General features: G+C 44.2%; 1 protein-coding gene across 2 annotated transcripts in view; it reads left to right on the top strand.

Moving 5' to 3' along the window:
* The window catches only part of CHD7 (chromodomain helicase DNA binding protein 7), a 186,450-nt gene that overhangs the window by 59,455 nt on the left and 114,659 nt on the right, over positions 1 to 12,336 (top strand). For both annotated transcript variants that reach the window (XM_045560964.1, XM_045560966.1), the window contains exon 2: positions 1,025 to 2,860. In XM_045560964.1, coding sequence (XP_045416920.1) covers positions 1,199 to 2,860 — 1,662 coding nt within the window. In that variant the 5' untranslated portion in view covers positions 1,025 to 1,198. The remainder of the gene's footprint in view (positions 1 to 1,024; positions 2,861 to 12,336) is intronic.

Genomic DNA, 12,336 nt, shown 5'->3' with positions numbered 1-12,336 from the left:
AGGGCTCAAGGCAATGGTGACGGCTGCATGGATATTTTGAACTTTATTCTGTTAAAATAATTTTCAGTTTTGACTAGTTTTGGGGGAAAGTTCTCTGTTTCTACTATTGAGAATAGCCATCGTCTATAAAGTATTCACCCAGCTAGAGTGACTCTGAGTGGTCACGTGGGATCCTGGTCCATCACAAGAGCCCAGCGTGCTCGTGGGTGAATAATGAGCCTGGTGATTGGTCTGCTTTTGCCGTCAGTGCAGATTGGGAATGTGGCGGGCCCAGAGCCATGAGTGCAATTGGTCCTCTTGGAGAATGAAAGCTCTTCTTTTAGTCTCTCTCTGAATCTTGTATATTTCTGCCATTAAACATAATGAAATTATGAATTTATTATACTGTTCTCAATCTTGCTTTTCAACATCATTATGGATGCTTCTTGTGAGATGCCTCTGTTGCTGTTACATAGTTGTATGTGGGCTGTAAATATCTAATTTGTACGAAATGACTGATTTTGGTATTTGTATAATCCTCTAGTCAATTTAACTAAGTTGAGCTTTTCACAGTCCTCGGTGCTGCTGCTGCTCATCTGATTACACTGCTCAGGGGAATAAGGTTAAGGGCGGGCTGTTGGTAACCAGAGCATTTCCAGGGCTTTAGTTCAACAGATGGGCTGCTTGGCTATATTCATACATCTGCTTGCCTGCTGTGGCAGCTGCTGCTGCTTCATGTTGTGTTCTTTTGTTCTGTTCCATCCAAGAATGGAATGCTAGGAAGTGTAGTGAATGGATTAATTTAAGGTTAAGGTTAGTGTTTTGCTTGCTTTCTAAGTAACCGATCATAATAATGCTTCTGGTAGAAGCTAATGAGTTTCTCTTAAAGTGAACTAGATTTATAAAATACAGCTCAGTGAGGGGGCTAGATTAGTATTGTTGATGGAAACCAAATTCAAATGTGTAAAATACTGGCAGTTTTTATCATTTGTTCCTAATTCTTTGTTTTCTTCCTTCCTCCTCCCCACCTCCCACTCCCTTCTAGGACTTACATCCAGACTTTGCCTGACACTGCAGGGTCCAGGAGAATTAAAGAAATATGGAATGACATGAAGAAGATTAGTTAAGGATTATAGGCTTTGAGGACAAACACCTTAGTGAAGTGAAGCACAGACAAGCTCTCGAGCTATCCCTTGGAGGAGCCGTGTGTTGGAAGAAGATGGCGGATCCAGGAATGATGAGTCTTTTTGGCGAGGATGGGAGTATTTTCAGCGAAGGTCTTGAAAATCTTGGAGAATGTGGTTACCCTGAAAACCCAGTAAATCCCATGGGTCAGCAAATGCCGATAGACCAAGGCTTTGCCTCTTTACAGCCATCCCTTCATCATCCTTCCACTAATCAAAATCAAACGAAGTTGACACATTTCGATCACTATAATCAGTATGAGCAACAAAAGATGCATCTGATGGATCAGCCTAACAGAATGATGAGTAATGCCCCTGGGAACGGACTCGCGTCTCCACACTCGCAGTATCACACCCCTCCCGTTCCTCAGGTGCCCCATGGTGGCAGTGGCGGCGGTCAGATGGGAGTCTACCCTGGAATGCAGAACGAAAGGCACGGGCAATCCTTTGTGGACAGTGGCTCCATGTGGGGCCCCCGGGCTGTTCAGGTACCAGACCAGATACGAGCCCCCTACCAGCAGCAGCAGCAGCCACAGCCACCACAGCCGGCTCCGTCGGGGCCCCCTGCGCAGGGCCACCCTCAGCACATGCAGCAGATGGGCAGCTATATGGCACGTGGGGATTTTTCCATGCAGCAGCATGGTCAGCCACAGCAGAGGATGAGCCAGTTTTCCCAAGGTCAAGAGGGCCTCAATCAGGGAAATCCATTTATTGCCACCTCAGGACCCGGCCACTTGTCCCACGTGCCCCAGCAGAGTCCCAGCATGGCACCTTCCTTGCGCCACTCGGTGCAGCAGTTCCATCACCACCCCCCTACTGCTCTCCATGGAGAATCCGTTGCCCACAGTCCCAGATTCTCCCCGAATCCTCCTCAACAAGGGGCTGTTAGGCCACAAACCCTTAACTTTAGTTCTCGGAGCCAGACAGTCCCCTCTCCTACTATAAACAACTCAGGGCAGTATTCTCGATATCCTTACAGTAACCTAAATCAGGGATTAGTTAACAATACAGGGATGAATCAAAATTTAGGCCTTACAAATAATACTCCAATGAATCAGTCCGTACCAAGATACCCCAATGCTGTAGGATTCCCATCAAACAGTGGTCAAGGACTAATGCACCAGCAGCCCATCCACCCCAGCGGCTCACTTAACCAAATGAACACACAAACTATGCATCCTTCACAGCCTCAGGGAACTTATGCCTCTCCACCTCCCATGTCACCCATGAAAGCAATGAGTAATCCAGCAGGCACTCCTCCTCCGCAAGTCAGGCCCGGAAGTGCTGGGATACCAATGGAAGTTGGCAGTTATCCAAATATGCCCCACCCTCAGCCGTCTCACCAGCCCCCTGGTGCCATGGGAATCGGACAGAGGAATATGGGCCCTAGAAACATGCAGCAGTCTCGTCCGTTTATGGGCATGTCCTCGGCACCGAGGGAGTTGACCGGGCACATGAGACCAAATGGTTGTCCTGGTGTTGGCCTTGCAGATCCACAAGCAATCCAGGAACGACTGATACCTGGCCAACAACATCCTGGTCAGCAGCCGTCTTTTCAGCAGTTGCCAACCTGTCCTCCGCTGCAGCCCCACCCGGGCTTGCACCACCAGTCTTCACCCCCACACCCGCATCACCAGCCTTGGGCACAGCTCCACCCATCACCCCAGAACACCCCGCAGAAAGTGCCTGTGCATCAGGTAAGGGAACGCGGAGCATGCCTGCATTGCACTGTAAAGTTCAACATGGTTAACTTGTCCAAGAGTTCTCCTCTAAACTTTATAAAAAGTTTCTTCATTATGAGTGCCTTAATTTCTATCCTATAGGCCAGGATCCCCAACCTTTGTGGCACTAGGGACTGGTTTCATGGAAGACAATTTTTCCATTGAAGAGGGGGAGGCGGAAAGGTTTCAGGATGATTCAAGCACATAATATTTATTGTCCACTTTATTTATATTATTATTACATTGTCACTTGCCACTCACTGATAGGGTTCTGATGATTCTGCAAGCAACTGATTAATTATGGTTTCCGTACAGTCAAACCTCTCTGCTAATGATAATCTGTATTTGCAGCCACTCCCCACTACTAGCATCACTGTCTCAGCTCCACCTCAGATCATCAGACATTAGATTATCATAAAGAGCTCGCAACCTAGATCCCTCGCTTGTGCATTTTCTGGTAGGGTTTGTGCTCCTAGGAGAAGCTAATGCTGCCACTGATCTGACAGGAGGTGGAGCTCAGGTGGTGGTGCAAGTGATGGGGAGTGGCTGTAAATACAGATAAAGCTTCCTTGTCAGCCGCTCACCTCCTGTGTGGCCTGGTTCCAAAGAGGCAACTGACCACACTGCATCAGTACTGGTCCAAGGCCTGGGAGCTGGGGACTGCAGCTGTAAGCTGCTTGAACTCATTTTTTTCTATTACTCTCTCTATTTACTCACTTACCAGATTATGCACTTATTCATTCATTCAAGACTTCTTTTTTTTTTTTTTTTGAGACAGAATGTCACTCTCTTGCCCATGCTAGAGTGCCGTGGCGTCAGCCTAGCTCACAGCACCCTCAAACTCCTGGGCTTAAGCAATCCTACTGCCTCAGCCTCCCGAGTAGCTGGGACTACAGGCGTGTGCCACCATGCTTGGCTAATTTTATATATATATTTAGCTGTCCAGATCATTTCTTTCTATTTCTAGTAGAGATGGGGTCTCGCTCTTGCTCAGGCTGGTCTCGAACTCCTGACCTCAAGTGATCCTCCCACTTTGGCCTCCCAGAGTGCTAGGATTACAGGCGTGAGCCACCGCACCCGGCCTGATTCAGCAGTTCTTGAATCCCCCTTTTCCAGGAATTGTGCTAGGTGCTAAGGATATGTAGATAACTAAGACTGAGTCCCTGTCTGCAAGAAGCTGGACAGTGGACTCAGAACACTCATCAGACAAATGTTTTTGTTTCCTTCTCTTTCTTCTTTCTCCATTCATTGCTCCCCTCTGCTGTTTTAAAAATACACTGAAACTTGGCTTCCAGCAAAGTTTTATGTGTTTGTGGTAGTCTCCTCCATCTCTCCTTTTATATTATGATTTTTTTCCTTGGGAAGCTACAAAATGTGTACTTCTGTAATACTTATTTTACCAACTGCTGATTCTTAATATAAGTTTAAATTACAAACTGTAGAAAATCATAGTAAATGGTAATTCACAGATGTTTGGTCTCTTAAGAGATTTGGGTACCCAGCATTGAAGAGGGAGTCTTCCTTTTTTGTAAGCTGAGATTTTTGTTATCCTTCAGAGTTTATAAAGGAATAGATTTAAGTTTGGGTTGTGTTTTGTTTGTTTGTTTTGAGACAGAGTCTCTGTTGCCCTGGCTAGAGTGCAGTGGCATCATCATAGCTCACTGCAACCTCAAACTCCTGGGCTCAAGCGATCCTCCTGCTTCAGTCTGCTGAGTAGCTGGGACTACAGGCGTGCACCACCACGCCTGGCTAATTTTTCTATTTTTTGTAGAGACGGGGTCTAACTGTTGCTCAGGATGGTCTTGAACTTCTGACCTCAAGCGATCCTCCCACCTTGACCACCCAGAGTGCTCAGATTACAGGCATAAGCACCTTGCCCAGTCCAGATTTAAGTTTTAAGCTCCAGTATTCACAAATATATCTTTTTACTATAAATTGGTGCTTATGCCCTATGTCTATGAAAGAAATTAATATCCATGTGTACAAACTATTCTGAGTGTTATTCAGAAATATATATTGATCATCCACTAGGAGTGCAACTCTTTTTGGAGGACACCATAGGTGATCTTAGAGTTGTAAGGCATAGTGTTTGTTTTGATGAATTTATAATCAATTTGGGGAAACAAGATCTGTATGTGAAAATATAAAACTGTAAAAGATCATCATTATGTGACACGTGTCTAGAGAGAGAGGAAATACCAGCGGGTGAGGGTGCTTGGAATTTCGCTAGGACTTACCTAGGGAAAGTGAACCCATGAAGATATTTCAGGTTGGGTGATGGTTTGCTAAACCTGGGCTTGACAGGTCGAGCTTGCTGCAGGAAACAGCCATGGGAAACAGGAGCTTCAAGTTGTAAAGTATCAGTCAGGGCCAGATTGTTGGACTCTTGTATTCTGTTTTAAGGAATTTGGACTTAAATGGGGAGCCAGTGATATTGATTCGACAGTCCATAGGATAGATGTGGACGCAAAGATGAGAAGTGTGAACCTGTTGTCCAGGCCGGCAAGAACAGTTTGTACCAGGGATCAGGTAGTGGGAGCAGAAGGGATTGAAGCTATGTGAAAGTAAAAGGGTCTGGTGGGGAAGCAAAGCCACTGGGGCATCTCAGCGGACAGGCATTTAGTACAGAAGCTTCAGCCTCGGCTGGGCTGGGGGAGTGGTCAGGAAGGCTTCCTGGGACGCAGGACGAGGGGTGTTTCGGGGAAGCTGGTCTCAGTGCATACCTGGTGATTCTCAGGAGAGCCCCGAAATCAGCAGAAGGCATGGAGGACAAGCGACCAGATGTGCACCGCCCAGGAGAGAAGGCGCTTCCGTTCTCCTCGTGAAAGGGATTCTGGGACCTACGGTCCCACCGACCTGGTCCTGCGGGGCCGCAGAGGACAATGGGAAAGGGCAGGTGAGACGGGCAGTCTGCGCAGGCGCGGGGAGCGCCCTGCCCGCAGGGCTTGGAGGTCCGGCCCAGCTGCTTGGCCGTGCTTTTTGTGTCCGCGGCAGAGCAAAGCGCCCGTCCTCAGAAGGGACCAAAAGGGCTGTCCCTGAGGCCTGCGAACCTAGAACCGAGGTGGCTTCTAGACCAGAAATGAATGTGACTTAGTTTCCAGGAATTATTCTTTTCTTACTCCCTGGAAAATCTCTTACTGAACAAGGGATCTTTTTAGAGCAGTGGTTTCTTAGACTTCTCATTCCAGCATCTTGAGCACAGTTTGAGGAGACCCTCTGTGATTATAGTCTGATCCCTGCGTGAGAGTTGTTGATCTCCTCCAGCTTTCCTGAGTTTTAAGCGTACAGAATACCTCCATGGGCATTTCAGAGGACGTATGTCAGTCGGTGGCGTTCGAGGCCCTGAGCCCTGGAGGCTGTGCTGGGAGACCCCAAGCGTGTTCCCCTCTTTTTCGAATGAGTTATTGTAGACGAACTCCGAACCTTTAAAGGGCTGTAGACAAAGACATTTGAGGTATTTTCATTATAAGTGCGATTATGTTTTCTATTTTGTTCACGGTATTTGTTTTCTTATTTCTGCTTAACTTTGTAGCCTCTTCAGATTTGAAGCACCCAGTTTTGAAAACAACACTAGAGAGGCGTAAAGTCTTTGGAAGAACATAGGCTTTCAAGTCAGAAAAGTGTTTGAATCCCAGCTCTACTGCTGTTAGTTAGCCCAGTGATCTTGGGCAAGCGATTTCACTTCTCTGAGCCATCAGTAAAACGAGAAAAATAGTATCCACCCCAAAGGATGTTGAGATTGGGGTAACGCATCTTCCATTATTAGTACAATAATGTCTTGTCCATGGTATATATACGTTAATTCTGCTCTAGCTTTTGGTTTCTGATCTCCTGAAATGAAGTTATGTCATTTCCTGTGTAGACACAATGTAAAATGAATTTTGTTTTTTAAGGAACAGCTTAAATATTATGAAATATAAAGCCTTATTTTTTTTTTTTTTTTTTTTTTTTTTTTTTTTTTTTTGAGACAGAGTGTCACTTTGTTGCCCGGGCTAGAGTGAGTGCCGTGGCATCAGCCTAGCTCACAGCAACCTCAGACTCCTGGGCTTAAGCGATCCTACTGCCTCAGCCTCCCTAGTAGCTGGGACTACAGGCATGAGCCACCATGCCCGGCTAATTTTTTTGTATATATATTTTTTAGTTGGCCAGATAATTTCTTTCTATTTTTAGTAGAGACGGGGTCTCACTCTTGCTCAGGCTGGTCTCGAACTCCTGACCTCGAGCGATCCACCCGCCTCGGCCTCCCAGAGCTAGGATTACAGGCGTGAGCTAGGATTACAGGCGTGAGCCACCGCGCCCGGCCTTAAAGCCTTATTTTTGAAATAATAAATTTGATTTGTACAAATATTGCCACGCTTTTAGTTTATGTTGCCAAGAAGATAATGATGGGGATAATTAAAAATTCTATCACGTATCTTTAAAAATCTCTCTCCCTCTGAATGATTGACATTTTACCCTAGCAAATTGATCTATCTAATTATTTTAGAACTAAAATTATTTTGTATTTCATATGTGATAGAATGGTGATTCAAAACCATGCTGAGTGGCCGGGCGCGGTGGCTCACGCCTGTAATCCTAGCTCTGGGAGGCCGAGGCGGGTGGATCGCTCGAGGTCAGGAGTTCGAGACCAGCCTGAGCAAGAGTGAGACCCCGTCTCTACTAAAAATAGAAAGAAATTATCTGGCCAACTAAAAAATATATATACAAAAAAATTAGCCGGGCATGGTGGCTCATGCCTGTAGTCCCAGCTACTAGGGAGGCTGAGGCAGTAGGATCGCTTAAGCCCAGGAGTTTGAGGTTGCTGTGAGCTAGGCTGATGCCACGGCACTCACTCTAGCCCGGGCAACAAAGTGACACTCTGTCTCAAAAAAAAAAAAAAAAAAACCATGCTGAGTAGCAGGGAAGCTATCAGATTAGGTTGAAATATCCATGTAATTTGCTAACTGAATTATCACTTTCAGATAGGCTTGTCAACTCTTATCCTTCTTGAGTTTTTTATTTTTGAAAATAGAAGTTGTGCTCTTTGTTTCATGGGTTCTGAATGGATACTTTCTAAATTATATAACACATTTAAGTATCTTTAAAGATAATATTAGTTTTATATTGTAAAGTCAACAAAGGAGAATATAAAAGAGGCCAAAGTTCATCAGATCAAAATGTGCAAAGTTATGCATTTTTTATGTGGAAATATTCTTTAGTAGAAGCTCTAGGCTTTTGGTTATTTGATAATTACAGGGAAAGGAAAAACCCTAGCTTATATTTCTTTTTCAGTAGCTGATAGAACAGCGGTTCTCAAACCTTTCATCTCAGACCCCTAAAAGTTATTAGGGACTCCAAAGAGCTTGTTTGATGTGGGTTACAAGGATTGATACTTACTGTCTCAGAAATTAAAACTGAGGAAAGTTTAAAGTATTGACTGGTTAATTATTTTAAAATAATAAGCCATTACGTGTTAACATAAATAACAGTTTTTAAATGAAAAATAACTTTCCCCAAACAAAAAATTAGTTGCATTGTTTTATATTTTCTCAATTGTTGATTCTCACATCTGCTTCTGAATACAGTCTGTACAAGTCATAAGCCTCTAGAAAAGTCTATTGTCCATTTAGGGAAAATGAAAGTGAAAAGGCAAATAACGTCTCAGTATCATGGAGAACTAGTTCTGACCTCACAGACCCTCCAGGAACCCTGGCCCACACTATTAGAACCACTGGTATGAAGGAAAGAGAACAGGCGTTGGAGTCTGAACTTTTGAATAGAAGCACCACCGATTACTAACTCCTTGACCTTGGGTAGGTTACTTAGCCTCACTATCTCTGAAGTGGGGTTCATATACCTTGCTAATTAGAGGCATAGTGAGATAAGTAACTTTTTTTGTGGGGGGAGTGTTTAAGAAACAGGTTCTCACTCTTTTGCTCAGGCTGGAGTGTGGGTGGTGTGACCTCACTGTAACCTTGAACTCCTGGGCTCAAGGGATCCTCCCACGTCAGCCTCCCGAGTAGTTGGGACTACAGTCGTGCACCACTATGCCCAGCTAGTTTTTGTATTTTTTGTAGAGACAAGAGTCTTGCTACGTTGCTCAGGCTGGTCTTGAACTCTTGGCCTCAGGTAATCCTCCTGCCTCAGCCTCCCAAAGTATTTAAGTACTAAACATAGTGGAGACTCAAAAATGATGCATTGTCATCTAGCATGTGTTTGAAATGCCTGTTGTAAAGTTTTAAAAATAATCTTACCAATTGTCATGTCAAACATCAGAGTTTGACTTTATTTCCTTGGTTTCAAGGAAATTTTTATCAAATATTGAGGCTTCATGCTCCTCTTAGAGAGAGGGAGTGACCTTGCTATGCGGGGGCAAGGAGGTGCGGGTGAGAATATGCCATGGGAAGTGCACCGTGGAGAGCGGCACTGGGTGACCCAGTCTTTGGGTGGGCAAGGCTGGGGCCTGTAAGGCTTTCTGGGGGAAGTAATGTCTTTGCTGAGATGTGAAGGATCAGTATCAGTTGAGAGAAGGATGGGAGAGGGAAAAGGCTTTAAAGGTTAAGAAACAGGCCGGGCGTGGTGGCTCACGCCTGTAATCCTAGCACTCTGGGAGGCCGAGGTGGGTGGATCGCTCGAGGTCAGGAGTTCGAGACCAGCCTGAGCAAGAGTGAGACCCCGTCTCTACTAAAAATACAAAGAAATTATCTGGCCAGCTAAGAATATATATATAGAAAAAATTAGCCGGGCATGGTGGCGCATGCCTGTAGTCCCAGCTACTCTAGAGGCTGAGGCAGTAGGATCACTTAAGCCCAGGAGTTTGAGGTTGCTGTGAGCTAGGCTGACGCCACGACACTCACTCTAGCCCGGGCAACAGAGCGAGACTCTGTCTCAAAAAAAAAAAAAAGGTTAAGAAACAATAAGTGCAAAGATGGGAGAACTCCATAAGCCTTTAGTGTCCCGAGTATTACTGGAATGTAGGGTCCGAGGCGTGGGAGGGAGTAAGCTGTACGGTCCTGGGTCCGTGTCCCTGGAGTACACAGGAGCTTTTTGGCACCATAAGAAGAGAGTGGAGAGCGGGTGGGACTAGGAGTGGAGCCATTTATCCATGCACTGTGGACATGGATGAGAACAACCTAGAAAGAAAGCACAGAACAACATTTTGTTCATTTAAGGAGCTTATCTAAACAAAGACTGGTTAAGTGGATTGTCCTTCAGATTATGGGCAAGTCCCTGAGGTTCTGAGTAACTTAGACTGTGTAGCGTTGCCTCTCAGCTGGCTTTTATTTTGTAAAAGAGTATTGTTTTTTGTGACTATCAGAAATATTATAGGTAATAAGAATGTAGTTTTTTAGTTTACTTTCAAAGCCTAGATATTAGGCCTCTGCTGGGTGCTCTAAGTAGCCAATTGATTTTCTTAACTTTTCAGAAGCCACTTTTACATACTGCATTTTCATCTTGTATCTTAATTGCCTCTGTTCAACTACGTTTAAAAAATATTTAGTGCCTGTTGTGTGCCAAGCACTGTGTTAAGGTCAGAGAGCGGTGGTCTGGTAGAAAGCAGGGAGGAGACAAAGGTCTTCACTGAGATGGTAAGGGAATTTTGTTATTTAAGTATAACTTTCTGGCCATCATTTCTTTATGTGTTTACGTCCTAGACCAGCACCGTCCAGTTATACAGAGGAAGCTGCAAATGCAAGCCATTTATGTTACTTTAGGTTTTCTAGTAGGCACATTAAAAAAAAAAAACTGACACTAATTTTAGTAATATATATTTCAACCCATATATCCGAGATATTATTTCAACATGTAACCAGTATAAAGAGCTGCTGAGGTAGTATTTGAAACCTGGTCTGTATTTTGTACGGTTCAGATGAGCTGTATTTCAGGTGTTCAGTGGCCACATGTGGCTGGTGGCTGCCTTATTGGACAGCACAGTACTAGACTTTTTCCTATCAGTGGCTTCAAATTCTTTTTAGAAACAAGTCAAAGTATAAATAAATTTACGCACGTAGAAATAAATTTAAAACTGTTAGTCTAATATGACAGTTACTTCCAAGACAGGTTTTATCTATCTTCCTTGTAAGGTTAGGGAAGTGGTAACATTTTTTAGGTATCAATACATGCAGTATTGGGGCGGGGTGTGTGTGTATTAGGGTATCAGTATCAGTTTATGAAAAGATAGATTATTGAAGTGAGATTTCACTTGTTTGGACTTCAAGGAAGGCTATCTACATGGTTTCTGTCCTGTAGAAAAAAAATAATGTTTCTCTGAAAGGTAGATTACAGCCATTTTCAAGAGTTTAGTTTCAAGTGGTGTTTGGATACTTTTTTTTGTTTTTTGGTGACAGAGTCTCTCTGTGTCACCCTGGGTAGAGTGCAGTGGCATCATCACAGCTCACAGCAACCTCAAACTCCTGGGCTCAAGTGATCCTCCTGCCTCATCCTCCCGGAGTAGCTGGGACTCCAGACGTGCACCACCATGCCCGGCTAATTTTTGTATTTTTTGTAGAGACGGAATTTCGCTCTTTCTCAGGTTGGTCTCGAATTCGTGAGCCCAGCGCCTCGTCCTCCCAGGCTAGGATTACAGGCGTGAGCCACCGTGCCGGCCTGGATACTTTTGATAGTTAATCCCCCGCCACACCTCGTCCCCACACAATCTCTCCCTGTCTCTCTGTTTCTTCATGAAGTTGGTTCTCCAGGGGTAAGGGAGAAAGCCTTCATATTTACTGTTATGTACATATACCCCCCACACTTTTTTTTTTCTCACTTTTGTATTCTCTGCCGCTTTTTTCTTTTTATTTTATCAGTCTTTTGGAAAGGCGGTCTCTGGCACCTCAGAGGAATAGTTGGCTGGGAAAGGAGAATTGGGAAGTGGGTTAGGGGACAATTAGGGGGAAAGCATTGCTAGAATTAACCTGGAGGATTTACCTTAGTCTTGACATCTTAATGTTATTCTCCATTCTCCATAGTTACAGCTGTAAATCTATAGATAATCCCTAAGTAACCACAGGGAGATGGCCCGTGCTTTTCCTTTGTTGCTGAATGCAGCTCTTTTATCAGTGAACGAAGTCAGTAGCAAACTTGTATTTGTGCTTTTGCCTTAGAAAACTTTAGTAGGTAACAGTGTGTCACCACGAATGGGGTTTTATTTTATTTTTTTTCTTCACTTAGTGTAAAAAAAATATAGGAGAACCTTCTAGAGATAGGGTATGACACTAGGGTTGGTAGTAGTGGAGAATTTAAAGGAAATTGGCACCATTTAAAAAAAAATCAACATAAAGATGGGAACATTCATCATCCTCCTTGCTTTTTTTGTGCACAATTTCCAGGACAACAAGAGTGATGGCCGGTAAGACTGAAAAGTGTTTACTTACCTCTTACTTTACAGATTGAATCAAAATCATCACTCAGGCAGCTATTTGAAGAAAACATGACTTTTTGTTGCTCCTTATAAAGAGTATAATATTTCTGAT

The sequence above is a fragment of the Lemur catta genome, chromosome 9 (genome assembly GCF_020740605.2).
Source record: "Lemur catta isolate mLemCat1 chromosome 9, mLemCat1.pri, whole genome shotgun sequence".
NCBI lineage: Eukaryota > Metazoa > Chordata > Mammalia > Primates > Lemuridae > Lemur > Lemur catta.
This window is presented reverse-complemented; position numbering and strand designations above follow the sequence as displayed.